The following is a 22402-nucleotide window of genomic DNA, read 5'->3' on the forward strand; positions in this document are numbered from 1 at the left end:
ATTATTAATTATAATAATAATTTAAATTATAATAAAATAGTACAAATGAATATAAAAATAAATCAAAAACATAAATAATAAACAATATTAATAAATGAAATATATAAAATGTGTAAGCATTTAAATTATTATTAATATAAAAATACATAAAACCTATATAAAATATAAAAATAGTGAAAACGATAATGATAAAAATAACAACAGTACTACTAATAATAGTAATAATGATGACACTAATGATATAGAAGGAAGATTGAGGAGAAGGGGATGGGACAGACCCATTATTTAACCGAATTAAAAAAAAGGGTGCCCCGAGTCAAATGTGACAAATATTATTAACCTTATGATCAGTTTTGTAAATTCTGACGCACATTACAGATGCATGAGATGAAAATATGTTGGGAAACGTTACTTCACAAACTCTCAATAATCACTGTAGAGCTGAGGTGCTGTTTCATTGACTCGATCCTCCCCATTCATAGCCAGTAGCATTTACCTTTTCAAAGAGGTCACCTGTTAAATGATTCCAGATGTTGTGGCAAAGCTGTCAAGGCAAACTGTGGGTACTCTATTTAAAATATTATACATATTTAGTTTTACTTTAGTATTGATATACAGTTTCAAAATAAAAAAAAAATAAACTCACAAATCCTTCAGGTCAGTTATGGTTTGAAGCATTTAGATTAAGTAAGAGAATGTGAAAAATATAGGAAATATATATAACAATATGTACAAGTATAAGTGAAGTGAACCTGTGTTCCGAGTTATTGCTCTACAGTGAAAAACATTATTGCACATGGTGAGAATATAAGGAAATATACACAAGTGTATGAAAACAATGAAGTTAAGCATGTGTTATAGCACAATCTCAGGGTCAGATCTGATCATGTAAAAAACAGGTGTGAATGCCCCAGGATGCAGAGGGGATGAGAGATGTGATCTCTGACCACATCTGGAGGTCAGAACCGCTTTAAAAAATGTGATAAGTGATGAGATATTTAGCAAAGAGTTTGCCGCTCTGATGAGGGAGTGTTTCTGGGATGTATATTTTTAGATTTGAAGCTTTAAAGACTTTTATGTCTTTAAACCTTCACTCAGTGTTGTTGTTGGATTTAAATTCCTGTTGTTACCTAATTAGACCATCAGACAGTGCTATGTTTCCTCACTTGGTTAAGCTGTAATAAATAAACAAATAAATCCAAAGACGTGTCCTTTCCTTCACTGCACTCCACTTCACATTAAATCTTGATCAAACAATGTTTTCTCTTTTTCTGACTATTTTTGGGCTGTTGAAGCTCTGGGTCTGAACCTTACCTTGGTCAAACTGATGCTGGTTTCCCTTGGATACGGGCGGCGCCATCTTGTGAGTTTGGAGCCAGAGTCTGGCCACACTTCCTCCACTTCTAGTTTTATGAATACTACAATCTGCTCCATCGCCACTAGTTACAAAGAAATGTTGGATTGTACACTATATTAAAAATATATATTATTATTATTATTATTTTTTTTATTTTACGATTTTCACTGCTTTACGGAGCTGTTGTCATGGCAACTTGTAGCCAACATGACGTCACATCCGGTTCTATAGCGTCAAACTAAAGCGAAAACTACATAAAAAAAAGGACACTTGAACATGCATCTTGTTATATTATCTACCTAAAACCTAAAACGACAGGAACCATCCTTGAAAAACAAAAATTTGTCTTTTATTTTAACGTTTTAGTTTTAGGCCCAAGTCCCATCCACTAACGTGGAGGGAGTCTATGACTTATACTGCAGCCAGCCACCAGGGGGAGCCCTACCTGCTTTGACTTCTCTCAGAGGTACAGGAAGCAGTGTCTTCTTTGAGGGGTTTTCATACCCTTAAATTATTTGTCAACAATGAGTCCTTCATTAGAAAATTAATGTTTTTATTTTGTAACCTCTTTCCTCAGTGGCCCCATTTTTTTAATAAGTATCCGGTAATAAAATCTGCACCCGAAATAAACACATAGACATATTTCCATTTATTTTTACTTTTTGGTATGTGAAATAATCTTATCCTTTCCATGTAAACACTGAATAACGCCGTCATACAAGGCATCTGTACAACAGTAAACCCCCCAAAACCAAAGGCTTCATCTTTCACACTCAGTCCAGTCAGTCATCACAGGGTTGGGTTTGTAATTCATTCGATTGCGAACATTCACGGTTTCATAACGAAACGCTTTCCATTATTAACAAGAGGCAACAATGTCTGTTAGAGAACATTAGTATAGGCTTATTGTGACACTCTAATTTCTCAAACTAAATTAAAAGTGTAGAATTTTGTGATGCAGAACAAAGATAAGAGCACGTGTTAGCATGATGGATCCAGTGGGTTATTCTTTCTTTTCTTAAGTCTTTTCAGGCCTTTATCTGATACTTTTTTTTTTTATCTTTGGGTGTTCATGTCTGCTTAAGGATCGTGTTCAACTAAGAAGAAAACCAGCATCGGATGCGTGTCATCAACCATCAAACGTTCCAAAAAAACAAGTTTATTCACTCGTGGAAATGGAAACGGGGGGAGAGAAAAAAATAAAACAAAACAAAACAAAACAAAAAAAATGAACAAAGCCTTCAATCTGGTCGTTACGCAGCAAATCACAAGAGTGCAGAGTCTTGGGAAATGAGTTTGCAAAGTGCCTTCTTGAACTGACAGCCGAGTACGGTTGCACGTCTAGATGTAGTCGTCGTCCACAGGTTCTCCTGGTGTGTCACAGTGGTGAAGGAAGAGGACGACCACTCTCTGAAACACTCCTCTCTTGCTCTGTCTGCGCTCTGAGATCTCCTCCCCGATGGTTTCCATGCAGATGTCGGCCGACAGTTGTCCTTTGCGGCGCGGAGCGTAAATGGTGGCTAGCACACAAGACAACGACAAGAAACGTTTCAGTGTCACGGGTACCGGTGAATAATGATAATTGTGTACATTTAGAAAGCAGGATTAATACTACGGTGGCCCGCCTGGGTCTAATTTACTCCACTATGGTCTTTTAACGAACTGCACGCTTCAAATAACGTTGTGCATGCTATTGCACGAGAAGCTAATTGGTATTTTAGTAATGCTAGGTTTGGTATCAATCCGATGTAAAGTAAATGGAAGGCCGGTATCGCCGATACCAATACCAAATATTGATACTTTTCAATATTTAAGATGCATGCATCATCAATCTAAATCTAAATCCCTTAAATCTGAATGAATTTTCACGACGTTTAACCGTTTTTTTATGATTTGCCTTTTGGTTTATTAATCAGTTAAATCATAGGTCTTCAACAGGGGGTCTGCGCCCCCTAGTGGGTCCACGTAGGTACTGCAGAGGGGTCACAAAATCTTTGGTTGATTAGACAATTTTTATATATTTTATTAGATAAATTTGCCACGTCTCTACAGCAATTTTTGTTTAGTATTCATGTTGTGAACTGTTGTGCTAAATCCAATATCTGCAGAACTCTAAAGACTGACTGATATCGCACCCAACTCCCCAAAAAAAACAAACAAGACATGCAAACAAAACAAACGCCAGGGTCAATATGACGAGAAAAGAGATGGATCTACTGACTACACTCACTGCTTTCGTCGTCCTCGAAGTCGTAGCGGGCGTAGCTGTTGGAGTCGGCCGCCTTCAGAGTCCTCAGCCACGGGAAATCTGTTACCATGCTGTAGGGAGCACCGTCCACCACCCCTGAACAACAGGAGAAAGGACATGTCAGGAAAGAAGCTTTTTAAGTCTCAACATTTATATTTAACTTCGGTCCCGGAGCCACACTGTATTATTTATTACCCATTTATGTGTTGGTATAATTTACTGGAATAAATGTTTTTGTAACCACGATGTCCAAGATTTTTTTTTTTTAATTCACAACAAAAATACTCAGTCACTCTTTTTTATTCTTCATTTCTTTTTCAGTTTTCCACTGAAACTTTTATTCAGATATGATCAGAACTGTGTGCATCATATTGTTTTTATGCACTTTGGGTAACATGGTACAATTTCATTTTATTTTTTCCATTTTATTGTTTTATATATTTATAATATTTCTACTACCTCAGATTCTGCTCTATCACAGCTCTGTTTTTGTGCCTTTATCATGATTTATCATTTAAAATCTAGCATTTAATGGAAATAGTTGTTGTTTGCTAAATTTTGTAAGCTTTTGAAATTTACAGAATAGATTTGCATTGTAAGTTCTAAAAATTGGTTCGTTGCGACGTGTTTCCGGATTTCACAGTGAAAAATCGACATTTTTCCTTCTTGTATTTTATGTTTTTAGTGTGGTTTTAGGTCAAATGTGTTCATTTCTCAAAATGAAAATAAATAAATAAATAAATAAACTGATGTTGTGCTGAAAAGAATGACACCAAATAATACAAAATTAACTGTTTTTAAGCTGAAATATAAAGGAAAAACCCAAAGTAGAAAAAATAAATAAATAAATAAATAAAAAAGTTACAATTACAATACAATTACAGTCTAGACCCCAGAGGGTTAATTTATCCCACAGTGGATTTAAAGCATATTTTTCATCAGATTGATGTTTTGGTTTGAAATCTGTTCATTAGCTCCAGCTGCTTACTGGGCCCGGATACAATTCCCCAATTTAAAATTCATCCCAGCTGAATTTGTAAATGAACAGCCGTGGTCTACGCTGTTTATCTGATGGGAAACATCTGCACGCGGCCAGAAATGCTGAATAATATTTGGTGAATGTGTGTCCGTGTGCGTGTAAATATTTGTGGTAAACTACAAATATCCTAATGGCTTAATGTTGGTGTATTACCCTCTAGTGTGTAGATATCCCGACCCCAGGGGTATATCGGATACTTCTTCACATCATCTTCCGTCCTGGTGGCCTCGGGGAAGAACTCGTACTTGATTAACTCTCTGACAGAAAGACCAAAACATGGAGAGATCAGTATTTGTGTACACTAGTCAGCTGTCCGCCCGGTCGTGATCATAATGTGAGATGCAGCTAAATAAACGTCATCTAAAGCAGGAAAACTAGACAAGAAGAAGGATTTGAAACTAAATTAATGCTTTTATTTATTTATTTTAACACATATCTTTGTTGAATTTAAACTTTTAACACATACTAACATGAGGTGGCAACATCTCCCTTGAACATGGAGAACATCGTTAAGAAATAGATAAGAAATAAAAATGACCCAGAATAGATCCTTGAGGCACACCACAAAAAATCATGATGAAAAAAATATTATAATTTCAATCCATGTTTTTGATTCAGTCTCTAAATAATGTCTTGAGCTCTAAGATGATACTGACCAGTTATAAATAAACTACTTAACTACAGGTTTAAGAAGCAAGAAAACTGAATAGACTAATCAAACAAGTCTGACATGAACAAGTTTTTTAAAATTTTTAATTTACCGTAAGGCATAGGTCTTGAACAGGTACTGCAGGGGGTTTGCAATTTCTGAATTTTCTGATTAGATATTTTTATATATGTTTCTTTAAAATCGCTAAATGCACATTAACATGAACCCAACATATTTTAGTAAAGGGATAGCTTAATATTGAATGCAAAATGATAGATTTATAAATAGCACTAGCCCGAGTTTAATATAGAACACATATAGTAGGTAGGGGGGGTCTCTACTTAATCTCTCATCAGTTTGGGGGTTATTGGACTGAAAAAAATTGAAGACCCCTGCCTTAAGGTGACCAGATTTCTGAAATGAAATGGATATATACAGCTCAAAAAGAATTAAATGTTCTCAAGATGAAATGAAAAACCACCGTAATAGTTGTAGTCAGCGCACAACATTTTTTTCTCATTCAAAATACACTAAAATCGGGGACATATTCGGGGACAGGTCATCCAAAATGGGGACTGTCCCCAGAAATCGCGAATTGTTTTTGGCGGGACAATTTGCCCAAAATACACAGATCAGCCGCAACATTATGACCACTGACAGGAGAAGTAAATATCATTGACCATCTTGTGGCCATTCAGTTTTCTGCTGGGAAACTTTCGGACCTGGGATTCATTGATGTGAGAGATGCTACTTACTGACTGATGTTAGCTATGGTGTCCATCCAGCTGCGGATGCGAACTTTGTTGCGTATGTTTGGAGGATTGCTGAACTCGTGCACTACGGCGATGTGATAGGGATAAGGGCCCTGGAAGAGTTGACGCTCCACCGCTACTGTGTCGATCTGAAGAGAGGAGAAGGAAAAGGACCATTAACGTAACTGCACTCTATGTGGGGTTGGATGTACATAATGAATGAATAACCAAATGCTGGAATTCCTTTTATAGTGCAACAAAACACAGATGTTTTACTAACAACTCTGTCAGGGGCCTGTTGCATAAAAAAACCCAAGATTAACAAGCTAAACCATAATCATAACCCTTATAATAATTAAAAAAAATGAAGGTAATTAAATTGTGCTCTAAGTCTGTAGCATTTGTAATATTTATTCTGATAATTATATTGAGAAAACCTACAGTGAGACTCACTAAAGTGGCAAAGCGTGCATGAACGTACTGACATTTTTATTTCTTTAAAAGGCAAAAAATAAATTGCATAATTTAAAAAGCTCAACATTACAGATGTTAAATGTTTAGATCATTTTGTGTGTGTTTAGACGCCTCTTTTGCAGTAACTACAGATTGATGCCATGCTTACTTCTTGCAGACCCTTTCCAACCCCATCCCTTCTCAACATCTAACTTTCCAGGTTTGCTTTTATGGTTTTTGACCAATGAATCAATGACCAATGATCATTGAAGTGTCTCTCTCAGGCTACATAAACTTTACACTTTCAATAAAAACTTAAAATGACATAAAAACGTTGGGAATCTAAAATCAACATGGGTTATAAATGCATAATATATTGCATCCTTGCGAACAGTCATCTTCCTACTCCATAGCTTGAGTTCAGTTTTCAAACCTGGTGCATGGGACGCATGTAGATAATGCGGTTCCTCTCGGGAGGCATCCTCAGGATCTGATCCAGGACCTGTTCCATGTCCAGCTTCTTACACTGAGCGTAGTCGAACCTGTTCACTATCGGGGCGCTTTCTACCTGCAGCTGCTTCAACACTCGACATCTGGTGGCTACGGAGACAAAGAGACGACGCAAAAGAGACTGAAGAGACTTTCTGACTCGGCATAAACTGAAATAAAATTATTAAATATTAATTAACTAACTTCCCCCATGCGGGATACATTAGATAAGCAGTCCAAAAAACATTATTATTATGGATTATTTGTACATTTCTTCATAAAGCAATGGAAACAACAACAGTGCAGCCTGTTACCATGAATGAACATCATCTTGGGGCAGTCTTTGAGGACCAGGTCAGTGATCCCACAGTTGGTCAGAGTGATTCCCACCAGGTTCTTACTCTTTAGAGACAAAATCTGTACAACCAAAAGCATCTCAGCATTTTAATTAAACAAATAATCAGTGAACGTTGGGTTCAGTGGAGATCGTTTCATACAATATATAAATGTACAACGAAGGAAGCACACTGCTAACATTATTATCTCAAAAACTTATTCACGGTTTGTACCACTGCATCAATTTGATCCTACGCAGACGTAGTTTTTAACGTGCACCTGCCCAGAAATGTATCTACTAGGGATGAGTATCGATACTGGGTTGTATGACGGCACCGGTGCTGATGCTAACGATAGAAACCAGACAGAAAGACAACGCAGATTTCGGTGCTATTGAATTTATATTTTACGCCCCCTGAGCTCTATTGCTGTGCTGATACATCAGTTTTTCACCTGCATGGATGGAAGTGAACCTTTTAAAATGCCTGAGGCCAAACCTTAGTATTTCACCTCAAAAGATGCAGATGACATCTGACGACACAAAGCAAAGAAATGTGCCGTGTTTAATAGTCTGCCAGACCCCACTGTTTTATTATGATAATTCTGACAGTTTGTCATGAATTTTATTTTATATTGGTTAATTTATTTCTTGGTTTTAGTTGTATTTATGTTATTTAAATTAATAATCTGTGTAACTTCCACGTCACAAAAAGCCTTAAAAATAAAAAGGCGCCGTTTCTGGACAAAGTTTGTATGTTTTTCATTCTTCAAGCACCAGAACCGTTTCAAAAGTACCGGTTTGGCACCGGTATCAAATAAAACGCTACTCATCCCTAGTGAATATGACGCTGTGATTGGTCCACGTGGTAGCAGCCTGTTTCGGCTTCAGTATTTCCGGCTGCTTCTCCATCTCTGCAATTTTCTAATTGATTGTTTTGGATCAATAAAGATGGAACATAACAACGAAAGGTTAACTGAGGAGGTTCGGAGAGATACAAACCTTTGTACAAATCGACTTATGCGAAATTTCTGTGAAAGTTTTAGTCCTTGTTGAAAGTGAAACAGGAAGTAGAAACAAAAATTAACTCGACTGGTGGTGTTTTTACAGATTGAGTCAGACCTGCGAGAGCACAAATGTCTCACACCGGCGTAGGTTATGCGTCTAAGTTACTGCGTCTACATCATGCGTTACCCTAAAACAGTCTTTATCCCACATGTACCTGTACGTGGTCGTCCTCGGTGACCGGGTCTGATGTGCTGGTGGATTTGTCAGCCATTCGTTTCCTCCTCACGGCCACGCGAGGCCTCGCTCTCGACAGGTCTACACGACACAAACGGCAAAAACATCACCTAAATAACAGAAGGGTTGACTATAAAGTCAAGTAGTTTAACGACTGGAGGCAACACAATTAAAAGCAAACTCAGCTGAATTAGTAGTTTGCAAGAGAAAAAATAAAAAAATCCATGAGGAAGAATCACATTTCAGCCAGTTCATTTAATTTTTCTTTTGCAGAAGTGTGTGGAGGCATAGAAGACAAACACAAATTAATTCATTATTATTATTATTATTATTATTATTATTTTGTTTTTGTCCATGCTCCTGGTCAGATGGAAGGACTGTAGGCGTGAAGAGGAATCTGTGCAAATGTGGTTTAATAATCTCAAGGAAACCTACAAGTTTGCTATTTTACACCTTGGATGTTTATTTTTAAAATCTCATTTTTTAATGTCTCTAAATGTATATGTTTTATATGTTTTTGAGGAAATGAGGAGGTTATATTTTGTTGGCAATGGAAAATAAAATAAACATCAACAAACAAAACCAAACAAAACAAACCTCTAGATCTTAGACATAAACTCAAGAAACAAGTCAGTTCATTCAATTTTTCCTTTGCAGAAGCGCGTCGAGGCTTATTAGACTATTTTATTCTCCCATTAAACAAAGTTAAGGTTAGGAAAATCATTTTTTTGTGACTTCCAGACAGATCTCGTTCTCCCATTGATTTCATGTCACATTTGATTCAACCTCTTCCAACCTTAATTTGATCCAAAGCATCTGTATCGCTCCATTCACTTGACTCGTTTCGCTCAGGATGGGTCGACTTACTGAATCAGTCTGTGAACATATATTTTGCAACTCAATAAAAAACTCCAAGTTCTAAAATTTCTGCTCCTGTGAAGTGATGGATGTCAGATCCTTAAAAGAAACTGCAACTGGTTGTACTCAAAACTCCACATATCATGTTCAAAGTAAGAAATAATCCACTTCCTAACAATATACAAAACATGTTCATGGACAGAGAGGAGGGTTATAATCTCTGAGGGACCTTAAACTTTAAACATCGCTGCACAAAAGCAAGTGCATGATCTGTTTGTGGGGTGATTTTGTGGAATCCACTGGGAGAGGAAATGAAGCACAGTGGAAATGTTACACAATTTGGGAAAAGGGGTATATAAAACACTTTAGATACTATTTTTTAAAATAATTTTATTTTGTTATATATATTTGTTTTATTTTTAATATTTTAATTTCTTTTGATAGTTTAATTTTTTATATTTTTATTTCTTTTATTTTTTATATTTTTATTTCTTTTAAATTGTTATTTCTTTTAATATTTAATATTTCTATTTATTTTATTTTTTAAATATTTTTATTCATTTATTTATTTTTAAATATTTTTATTTCTTTTATAGTTTGATTTTTTATATTTTCATTTCTTTTATTGTTTATATTTTCATTTCTTTACAGTTTAATTTTTTATATTTTAGTTTCTTTTATTTTTTTTATTTTTAATAAAAAATTAGTCTGTTTTATTTTTATTTTTTTCTTTTAATATTTAATATTTTTATGTATTTTATTTTTTAAATATTTTTATTTCTTCTTCTTCTGACAAGGGATGGGGCCAGATGAGCGTGTTGCTCCCCCCCACACACTCCTTTTCGAACATCACCAGTAATTTATGTCACTTATACGAAGTATTTTTATTTTTCTGTCTTTTGTTTCTTTTTCAATAGTACGTCCATTTGCTGCATCTCTTTTCTTTTGACTGTCTTAAAATAAAATGAATAACTAATAATTAAATTAATCTCCAGTCTTACCTGTCTCGGGCAGTAAGGACACAGAGGACGTGCGGGAGCAGGATCGGGTCATAGGTCTCCTAACGAGGTCCCCACAGGACTGACCCTGTGCGTCTGAACCAGACCCAACCCGGGCAGGTTGTCCCTCCCCATGTCGAGGCGGTGGTGCTGGTCTCCTGAGGGGGTGGTTGACAGAAGCAGCAGCAGCAGAAGCAGCAGCGGCGCCGTCTTGGCCGCCGGCAGGATCAAAACTCTGCCTCCCCCCTCCCTCCCTCGTGAAACTGTCCCGGGCCTGTGCGTCGGACGGCCCCTCCGTGCCCCCGTTAGTCCTACCGGACGCCGCAGCTCTGTCGGCGGTCGCGGACGCCGCTCCCACCACCACCACCCTCCCGTGGCCAGACGGGGGCGCCGCCACAGGCCCCACCCTGCCCACAGATCCACTGACTAGACTCCCCCCGGTCCGTGATACCCCGGCCCCGGCCCTCCCGGGGCCCTGCTCCGTCACAGAGTCGGCCTCGGGCCTCGCCGGGTTCTCCACAGACTCCACGGCGATTCCTTTACCACTAGTCCTCCTGCTGTTCTCGGTGGCAGCCTTCATGTCCGCCTTGATCTGCTCGCTGGTGACCTGGCAGCTCTTCTCACAGCTGCTCTCCGACACCTTGGCCTTCGGCTGCTCCGACGCCTCCACCGACACGCCCAGAGTGTTGCATCGTCGCAGCGGAGTCTTTCCTTTACCTGGACGGAGACACACACACGCACACACGTCAAACTGACACTAAAAGTTCTGATTATCTCGACTGTATCTGAGTTTTGTGCAGAGACAGACGCTGGGAAATACGTCGCGGTGGCACCTTTTGTCTGGGACGTCGCCGGCTGCTGCAAACAGGCCGGCGGCATCAGCCTCGAAACGAGTCGCTCCTCTTCTTCGCTGTCCGAGTCGGAGATGACCAGCGGGGGTCTGGGAGCGGGGGCGCCGGAGGGTCTGGACTGCTGAACTAAACCGCTCGGACCTGGAGGTGTGACAAAAAATAAAATAATAAATAAATTAGAAAATGGAAATATTAAATTTCAAAAAGATGAAGGAAGAAAAGAGTTGTTCCAAACCTGCTTGTTCCTCGTCTTGAGGTCGAGGGGCTCCAGCTGGTTGACTGGACCCTGGACCCACGTCACCTTCCTCAGCACCCGCCCCCCCTTCGGCTCCTTTCAGTGCTATCTGAGGCTCAGCCTCCATGTTGTCCTCCTCCAAAATTACCTCCTCCTCCTCAACTTCTTCCTGGATCCCATTTACCTCCACTGGTGATAAAAAAAACAAAAAACAACAACATTTAAACACGGGAAAGAAATCACATTCTTAAAATACTAATGTTTCCCTCTGGTCATAAGACACCTGAACAGTCTTTTTAACTTCTTTTTAAGCCATTCCAGCATTTACGTTCCGTGAATATGTGTATTTTAGATAAATTATGTGTTTACTCCACTGTGAAGGTAATAAAATTTAGTTTGTTGCATGTCAATAAATAAAGGTTTTAACAGAAAAAGCCTCTAAAGTGGAGCCAAAGCAAGTAGAGCTCCCCCTGGTGTCTGGCTGCAGTATAGGTCATAAGCTCCACCTCCTCCGTGTTAGTGGGCGGGACTTGGGCCAAATTAAAACACTAACATACATGTCAATTTTTTATTTTCTCCTAAGGGTGGTTTCTGCCATTTCAGGCAGATAATATAATGTTGATGCAAGTCCAAGTGTCAATTTTTTTAGTATAAGTTTCGTTTTAGTTTGTTGTTTGACGCTATAGAAACAGGACGTGACATAATGGCGACCACCAGTTACCATGCCAACCACTGCATACAGTGGTCCCCTGAGGTAGAGTGGAGCGTAGTATTAATTAAACGAAAAAAATAGCGTCAGTTTGTCCAATGGAAGGAAGTGGGGACATGTTGTCCACGTTTATATAAAGTCTATGGCTCATAGTGATGAATCATTCTATTAAAATCTGACATTTCTAAACCTGAGACTGACATTAAGAGACTGGACGTCACCATGTACGACTATAAATAAATAAATAAAGTGGGACTCGCCATTGTGCTGTTGCCGCTGGTTGTTGTTGTTGATGTTGTGGACGGGCGGAGGAGCGGGAGCCACGTTGGCCTCGTTGTGGTGATGGTGGTGATCGTTGTCGTTGTCGTTGTTGGAGTTCTGGTTGCTGACCAGTGCTGACGACACACCGATGCCAGTCCCTGCACTGAGGCCCACCCTGGCACAACCCTAGCAACCGCAACAGCAACAACAACAACACACATAAAGCATGAATACATACAGACACCAACTTCATCTGCATCACATCACGAATTGACACAACTATGATTTACAAATTTATTTAAACGTGGAGGACGTCTTAGTGTCTCACAATACTGAGTGAGAAACAAAGTTCTCATGTTATCATAAGGAAACAATTTTAATCAAAGTTATCTTCAAAATTACAACCTCATGACTCGTCTATAGCGTTATAATTGACAAAGCTTCTTCATAGAGAAACACGTACAGATTTAAGATTCAAGTCGTGGTCAAAGATGCAAAATCTTACGCTTTAAACCATCTGTTTTCTTTACGTAGCAGTAGAAATAAACGTGCTTTTAAGAAACTCGTTTGAACATTTTCATGGGAAAACAATATTAGAAATTTAGAAGAAATAAATAACTAAATGAGAAAGATTTTCTGAGTTTAAGACAATTATGAGATGTTGTGAGACAAGAGAGTAAAATAGTTACAGCTCGTTCACAAAACACCTTTCAATGTAAACACATTCAAAAGTATCGATATTTCAAAAATATCAATTTTATTTTGCGGATGTGCAGCTTTTTAATTAATGAAAAGCTTTTTAATGAATAAAAAGCTGCCCTGACTAGTACGTAAATGATATTTGGAGCAGTATCGGCTCCAAATATCGGCATCGGCCAAGGCTGACATAAATCAGTATCGGCCCTAAAAAATCCATATCGGTCGATCTCTAGCTCTGACTGACAATTTTTAGCTCTGATTAAATATCTAATGTCTAAATGTCAGTAGTTTTAAAATAATAAAGTGCCTCCTTGCTTAAATATACTTTAAGAGCCATAAGTTTTCATATCCACTTGGCCGTACATGATAAATGAGTGTAAGATGTATTTATACCTTGGGTGGTTCTCTGAACATCTGGTCCAAACAGATAAACTCCAGACTGGGCAGTAACTCTATGAACTGGGAAAAAGATTCTAGTTTGATGGCATGACAGCGAATAAGAGTGAGATCAACGAGACGGCTCCATCTGGACTGATCTGAGGACAGAAAAAAAAAAAAGAGAACGCAGAAATTACACACAACCGTGAACGCACCACAAAAATAAAAAAATAATAATTCAAAACAAGTAGATAGAGGGATTACATTTTAAGTTTACCTGTGATCCAGAAGTGAGGATTGTGAAGGTGAGGACAGTTGTAGATGAGCAGGTATTTAATGTTGGTGAACACCTCGTTTGCCACTTTTATGCCGATGTCAGTGATGATTCCTGGGTTTTCGATGACGTCGGCCAAACCGTACTTCACCAGCTCCGGATGACTCATCTTACCTGCATTTAAATAAATAGAAATAAGATAATGTTTATTTCTTCCTGTTAAATAAACTAAAACGGTCTTTTTTAAACTACATTTTAAGAATTAAATTGATTTTCTGAGAGAAAACTCAAAGATACATCAAAACGCCATAAAACAGGCGTCTAATTCTCAGTCTTTCCGTCTCGTCCAGGCCGAGAATCTTGCAGAAGGAACTAACATTGCAGCAGGAACTCGTCCACGTGTCCCAGATGAAGAGTCTCGAACTGAGGAAACTCCAGTTCGGCCATTTTGAGCGCTGAGAAGACTCCGTCTTTGGTTAGTGAGGGCTGGATGCGGAGCTCATGAAGCCTGTTGACGACACAGAAACAATTATATATTCAATGTATGTATTAAATAAGTCATGAAACTGTTGTGCAACTGACACAAAGAGTAAAGTTAAAGAGTGAATATGTTCCACACAGACGAGTATAAATAATTAAATAATTAAAGGAATCTTTTTCGAATCATAATTTATCCATTAATCCAATTTTGCAGACAAACTCATATCAAATCATGAATGGAGTGTATTGTATTGTTACATCCCTATCAAACATTAATTAATAAGTGTTTCTTCTTATCGTATCTTTCCCTTAACAACTAATAAACCACCTGCCAACAGGGGAGAGCAAGTCAAAATTAAAAGTATCATCTATATCTGTGTCTCCTGCAGTGACTTATTAGATCTGAATCCAGGGGAGCATGAACAAACATTTCTCTCTCAGGTTAAATTCATCAAACCGGTGACTGGCCGAGTACCTGCGAGCAGCGGTTATGATGAGGTAGCCTAAATCCACTTCCAGAGCGTTTTTACAGGCTCCGAACACGATGGTGTGGAGGTTCCGAAATCCTCCTATTGATAGATACATACACACATTTATTTATTTATTTATTTAAATCAATTGATGCGTTGAAGAGGCAAAGCCACATAGAAATGAAATTACACGATAACAAAGTATGGTGAGACAAAATATAACAGTTAAATAAATAAATGGGATCCACAAACCCAATGGGGCAGTTGTTCAAAAAGATTCGGAATCCGGATCAAAATTCTCCGCATATAGATATTTCTCCATTTTTCTCACTATTCAGGATCAGGTCATCTGTCTTAGTTTTATTCTGGTTGTTCAAAGCAACATTATATTGCATCACCTTGATCCAGATAAACAGTTTTACATTATCACTGTTCTAAATGGGACGAGATATCACAAAGTGGCTAGAAGAGTCAACGTACGCTCACTCTGTGTTTATTATTTTAAAACAAAACATCCACTTACACTTATAGTTTCTGAGCCACTAACAAATACATGAAAATGTCTTCATTTTTTATTCATTTATTTATTTATTTATTTTTAAACAAAAGGCCAAATGACCAATAGTTAACAAAATAATGAATGATCAGGGTTCTTCTTTTTTCTTTTTTACTAAATTTTTTTTTCTTGAATTTTTGGATCAAAATGATCCAAATCCAACTGAAAAGTTTGATCCAGATTAAAACTATGATCTAACCTGATTTCAGATTCGTTCTTTCCTTTTAAACAACCCATTTTCAAAATCTGATCCAATCTGATCAGATCACCTTTGAACAATTGGCCCTGTGATACTAGACAGTTCAAACCCACATTTCTTATTGCAGAACCAGAACTATTCTAACAATTAATGGAAACGACACAGACAGTTACATTTGGGGTCAAAGATAATTAGATGTGAGACATAAAACATGAACATGCAGCTAATAAAATTAAAAAACCCCAAAAAATATCCATCCTTGTCCACACTCATGGGAATCAAACCAATAAAACACATAAATAAATTAATTTAAGACCCCTCACCTGACCTCCAGCTGTCCTCCACCACATGTTGGATCAGCCCCCCCAGGAAGGGGACTCTCACCAGCTCCAGCTGCTCCAGGTTTCGGGCGGAGGCCAAGCCGGTGACCAGGGGCACGTATTTGAGGGAGTTGGTCGGTCCGGCACAGTTGCGCATGACGAACGTTCTCAGGCTGACGCACAGAAAGTCTTTGAAGGGCTGAGGTTTGGTGAGACGGACCCACTTCAGGTAAAGGTGGCGCAGCATTGGCACACAGGGGATTTCTGGGACGTTCACACCTACGACAACGAAAAAATGAATTATTTTATTATGTGTCAGCGGTAAAAAAGCGCTTGGTTGTTTCCTTTTCTTATGTAATTTTAGATATTTTCTCTTGTGTTACTTTGCTTTAATCTGATAATTAAATTTTAAGTTAATGTTAGAGAGTTAAAGTATTTATTTTACTGCTGAGAGTTAAACCGGTTTAAATAAAGTTTTTCTTGTTTGTTTGTTTAGTTTTTAGTTGACTTTATTTTGTACATGTAAAATAAGGAAACAAAATAATCACACAGGAATGGACACAATGAACTTAAATAACTAGTAAATGAAAAAAATAAAATATAAATAAAGTAAATATAAACTGAATGTTCCATCCTCTACATGTGGGAGGAAGTATAGACTTATTTTATCCAACCTCTTCTTAATAGATCAATAATATATGTATTATTCACTTCTTGTTAGTATAATAATAATATTATTAATAATCATACCCTTTAAATTCTATAATAATACATTTTATTTATCCTTAAGCCTTAAGGTCACTTGAGATGAAATACAACAAAATAAACATGAAAACAATCATATAGAGATCATCAATAAATAAATAAATAAATAAACAGATAGACAATAATATATAGAGAATGTTGAATAATATATACATATATACACATACATTTATTGTTGCTAATATATTATAATTTATCTATATCTAATATATTTTCTTTGTTGTTTGTCTTCCATAGGAAAAACACCAGATAATAAATTACAATTTTTTTTATTATAATATTTGAAGTGTGAGTTTAGACTAATATTTACTGATATTTCAAACCGGTTAAACTCTCTGCCATGTAAATGTAGCCGGTTCACAGTAACACAAGAAGCTGAAATAGTAAATTTTAAGCTCCTCCTATAATAATCAGCAGCAGAGGGTTAAAAGTATAACAAAAAAAATAAATAAATAAAAAACGAGAAGTGTTACGAGAGTGTTTATTCTTTCATTTCCACTCACCCACTAGATGTAAAGTCTGGATCTTGGCAGTTATCGGGATGGTGAGCTTGTTCTCGGGAGGAATGGGAAAAGCCCCGTTGCGGTTGCGAAACTTTCCCAGGATGTGAACTTGGGGCATGTAGTTCCATATGGCTTCAACCAGCTCTAAGTGGGACGTCTCAACGCCCTGAAAAGAAAATCAGACAAGGTTGTTTAAGGGAAATAATACCAACACAACAATGTTCTCAAAATGCAGTTATGTACATGTAAACACAGTGAATGTTCTTTTAAAAGAGCAAAGTCACAACTAATGAAGTTACTGAGCGCTGCAGGGCTCCGTCAATGTTTGAGAACGACTTACGTTTCACACAGACACGAGGTCTCACGTGCAAACTAGAGAAGCTTGAATCTACAACAATGTATTTGATCCGATCCAACATGTATTTATTTATTTAGTCACAGTCTGACAGGAGAAGTAAATTTGGACCCGGCATCCATTCATGTGGATGCTGCCTAATAGATCTACACAGTATTAGGAGGGTGGTCATAATGTTATGCCTGATCGTTGTACAGCTAGAACTCCTTCAGTTATCAGGCCGATCTGATTCATTACTCGCAGGACACTGACCAGCAGATTGGGACAGGCCTGCAGAGCCTCCAGGACTCCAGGAATGCTGAAAGCCTTGTAGCCCCGGACCCGTCGTCTCTCCAGGTACCGCGGGTGGAGGCCGTACAGCTGCTCCAGGTCGGGCATCTTCTTCAAAAGGATCAAAAAGCTGCTGTCCGTGAAGCCTTCGCGTAATTAAAGCCGATCAGAGTTAGGGAGGACACGTGGGACGTGAGCAGATGAAGACGGTTATTTAAAAAAAGTGTGGCTTTCGCTTACCTGAAGGCATGTACTCCCACCAGCGGCCGGCGCATAGGTCGACCACTTTGACGACGCGCAGGTACAAAGTCACAGCTTCTCGAAGTTTTCTAGACAGACACTCCATGCACATGATATCCTTCATGGGAAGGTACCTACGAGCGGAGATAATATCACATCATGTTTCTAAGCAGGTATTAACCCATGTAAAACCAAACATAGAGGCAGAGTCTAAAGCACAGGTGTCAAACATGTGGCCCGCGGGCCAAAAGCGGCCCGCCAGAGGCTCCAATCTGGCCCGCGGGATGAATTTGCAAAGTGTAAAAATTACATTGAAGACATTAACTGCAAATTTTCCAATAAAAGTCACTACTTTTCCTACGTTTCACACAATTTTAGTAAGAGCTGTGGACATAACACAACATTTAAACATACAGAAATTGCACTTCTTTGTCTTAAGAAACATGGTTGTTCATACAAGATTTTGTAATAGTGCAGTTCATTAAATGTAAACACTTTCGTGATGTACTTCTTTGTGCTAAAACAAAGGGAAACATTTGAAGTTGTCATTATTTGAAGGTCTGGCCCCCTTGAGATCATATGGTTCTGTACGTGGCCCCTGAACTAACAGGAGTGTGACCCCCCTGGTCTAAAGTGACTGTACCTGAATATGTGGCAGAGGACTTCGTGGGACAGCTCGTTGATGTAGTCTTTGGGCTCCGTGAGTCTCAGGAACAGTTCCCCTCCGCCGCCGCCCATCAAAGGCTGGAGTTTGGACGCCTTCCTCCTCGGCCCCATCGCGTCCACGACAAGCGCACGAACGCCCTCCTGAAGTCTGGAAGCTCTATTTCCCGAGCATCAACCTCAGTTCTGGAAACACGATGAAAGAAACATGAGGTAGTAGCCTTTTTAAACTCATCTCCTTTTTTTTTTGTCAATTAACACTATGATTTTATCATGAATTGTATTTTAACCTCCTGAGACCCGGCGTCCTCATACGGGGACAATACATTTTAAGTTTGTGGCAGCTTATTCTGTTGTCCTCACAAGGCTTGGACACTTCTGTCATGTCATTCACTGGTAGCGAAGAGTCAATACACTTGTTTATTTATGCTTATTAACTTTTCTAGTTTGATATTTCATGAAAATTCAACAAATTCACAACGTACTACAATTCTGCTTTTACATTTATATGAACATTTTTTTAATAGTTTAGTTGACATTGGTGACTTAAATTGTAATATACATTGAAATAATCCCTGTGTCCACATTATTGTTTTCAAAAAACTACTTCCAGTTCAAAGATGATGCTTATTTTTTATAGTTCTTAGGTCCTACTAATCCTAAATACCTAAAGATCTTAATATTATCTTAAAGAAATAAAACAAATGCTGGGGTTTCAGGAGGATATATTCAAAATCAAAATTCATGCCCTAAACCACACGTACGCACACGTATGCACAGAAGCAAACCTGCCCTGTCATTAATTCAGAATCAGAATTTAACTCCTGACTCTTAACTCATTGGTACAAAACAAAGCACTTAAATAAGCGTGAAAATAAAAGCATAAAAAATAGAAAACTGTACAACGTAAATTAGACTTTCAGAATAAAATAAATAAATAAAGCAGATATATACAGTCGCTTATTAGGTACACCTGTTCAATTGCTTGGTAACACAAATGGCTAATCAGCCAATCACATGGCTGCAATTTGATGCATTTATTCATGTAGAGGGGATCAAGACGACTTGCTGAAGTTCAAACTGAGCATCAGAATGAGGAAGAAAGTGGATTTAAGTGACTTTGTTGTTGGTGTCAGACGGGCTGGTCTGACTATTTCAGAAACTGTTGATCTACTGGGATTTTCACACGCAACCATCTCTAGAGTTTAACAGAGAATGGTCCGAAAAAGAGGAAATATCCAGTGACGGCAGTTGTTGATGTGAGAGGTCAGAGGAGAATGGGCAGACTGGTTGGAGATGATAGAAAGGCAACAGTAACTCAAATAACCACTGGTTCCAACCAAGGAATGTAGAATACCATCTCTGAACGCACAACACGTCCAACCTTGAATAAGATGGGCTACAGCAGCAGAAGACTACACCGGGGGCCACTCCTGTCAGCTAAGACCAGGAAACTGAGACTACAGTTCACACAGACTCACCAACACTGGACAATAGAAGACTGGAAAAACGTTGCCTGGTCTGACGAGTCTCGATTTCAGCTGCAACATTCGGTTTCTGGAACATGATAAATGTGCAGCCGACAAATCTGCAGCAACTGTGTGATGCTATCATGTCAATATGGACCAAAACGTCTGAGCAATATTTCCAACGCCTTGTTGAAAGTATGACACTAAGAATTAAGGCAGTTCTGAAGGCTAGGAAGGTGTACCTAATAAAGTGGCTGGTGAGTGTACAATGGACTTGAACTGTCAGTATAAACAATTAAAGTGGATTTATTGTTCATGAGAATGATCTAGAACTATCTGAAGACTCTAATGTTTTGCTAAAGAAAACTCTAATGGTTTGCTTTCCAAGAGTTCAATGTCAGCCCCACCCCACGACAACCCTTTAAGATAAATTCAGTTAATATTCAGGAATATTTGGATATATACGTTAATACATGTGTTAATATACTGCTCCCCTTCTTAATGCATTAGCTGAACAATCGCAGGAATCTTTGCGCTTTCAAATCAGTGCACAAACTTATGAACGTCACAAAAACATTTGCAGACCTTTACAAAGGCAGCTTCCTAAAACTATAAACACAAATCATGCACGATTTGCAGAGATGATCTCATACTCCAACAACATTAGCAACAACATTAGCTGTCTGAATTAATATCAAAATGACCGTCCTCCCATTCGTTCCTATCAAAGTCGACATGCACTAAATGTGACGTTTCTGCACAGGAGCCTTCAAAATGTTCGAGATTTCTGAATAAAAAGTGATTTAAAACTTCAGCGGAAATTTCACCCAAGTCCTACAAGTAGACAATGACGGAGCACGTTTTAAAACGCCCTGTTCTGGGTCATTTTAAACTTTTTTAATAAACTTTACACATCACAGCAGCTTGTCCCACAACAGACCTTGGGAAACAGAATCACATCCATCAGACTAATGTTGCCTGCATCAATATGGAGGTTGGGCGACAGCCGAGGGAGAACTACTCTCAGTTTCACACATCTTCACGTGAAAATTCAAATTATTAGATTAATTAAATGCATTGAGCCAAGAGCCACCAAAGAGCATCGCGTGAATTTACAGAAAGAATCCGAACAACATATTTTTTTGGATGTGTAAGGAGTTTGTGTACTTTCTGCAAAACTTTCTGACATATGCAAAGAAGGGCTGTGCAGTTTTTCTCTTCACAACCTGCTATAGTGTGACTAAAGTGTGCAGACGTGTTCTCCTGCATTGTTTGGCCAGTATTTAAAAATGGAAAGCGTTGTGAGCAACTATGAAAGGATATTCAGTGCTTCGGGTGACAACACGAGCAGAGCATCTGCATCATCGACTCAGGGAACTTATTTCACCTTGTTCATTGAATTCTTTACGCGTTTACTTTAATGATCCACAGGGGAAATTGCTTGGTCACAGTAGCTTAGTTGCACATAAAAGAAACAACAACAAAAAAAGAAGGAAGACAAAATAAGATTCAAATAAAATATAAGTAATATCTAGTAAAACAAAACAGAAAATAGTGAAAGCAAACAAAATTTATAAGCAGATGAACAAATGTAGGAGAAATAGTGATGGAAGAATATACAGTATATGCATAGGAATGATAATAAGGTGCATTAACATGGATGTCATGGAGTTAACTATTACAGAAAGTACAGACAGACAGAGTAGGATATGAAAAAATCCCTGAAGGTCTTTTAATACCCATCAGTTCACGCTGACCACCACTGTCATGTCAAAGCGAGCCGGAGTGGAAAAACGCACCCAAGATACAGTGAAGTCTTTGTTGAAGCTAGCCCAGCAGCTAGCCTAGCCTCAGCTGAACACTGTACACAAAGACAAACACACGCAACAACTACGACAACAACGCTAAAAACACGTCGCCTCCAAGAGGCCTCCGTTTAGCGGAGCTTCTAACCTACCGGGTCGCTCTTCGGTTCATCCACGGTGAAAAGGTGAAAAGAGTTTAGAGAAAACAGTGATGCGCTAAAAGCTCAAAGCTCAAGTTCTTCTTCTTCTTCTTCTTCTTCCCTTTTCCTCCCCCTCCTTCTTCTTCGTCGGTTAGGAATGGACGTAGACAAACCAGCTAAATTAAGGCGGGATTACCGCCACCTACAGCAGCGGAGTGTGAGGACATAAATACATAACAAAAAATAAATAAATAAAAATAAAATACAGCCTTTTGGAGAAATTGATGACAGAGACAACCTTCCTGATCAGCTGATTCAGTCAAAAAAATAAAAATAAATGC

General features: G+C 38.3%; 1 protein-coding gene across 1 annotated transcript; it reads right to left on the reverse strand.

Moving 5' to 3' along the window:
• Positions 1–1983: 1983 nt before the first annotated feature.
• On the reverse strand, positions 1984–22193 carry fbxo38 (F-box protein 38). Its single transcript, XM_047585785.1, has 21 exons — positions 22074–22193; positions 18628–18833; positions 17985–18118; positions 17727–17890; positions 17120–17285; positions 15855–16130; positions 14782–14875; positions 14204–14334; positions 13830–14000; positions 13568–13710; positions 12475–12661; positions 11506–11694; positions 11253–11411; positions 10423–11136; positions 8544–8644; positions 7302–7404; positions 6932–7098; positions 6049–6194; positions 4798–4901; positions 3588–3701; positions 1984–2877 (listed from the first exon to the last, which is right to left on the reverse strand). The coding sequence occupies exons 2-21, from the start codon at positions 18759–18761 to the stop codon at positions 2699–2701; spliced, it is 3576 nt and encodes a 1191-aa protein (XP_047441741.1). The 5' UTR covers positions 18762–18833; positions 22074–22193; the 3' UTR covers positions 1984–2698.
• Positions 22194–22402: the final 209 nt, after the last annotated feature.

Source organism: Mugil cephalus, chromosome 5, assembly GCF_022458985.1.
Source record: "Mugil cephalus isolate CIBA_MC_2020 chromosome 5, CIBA_Mcephalus_1.1, whole genome shotgun sequence".
Lineage (NCBI taxonomy): Eukaryota > Metazoa > Chordata > Actinopteri > Mugiliformes > Mugilidae > Mugil > Mugil cephalus.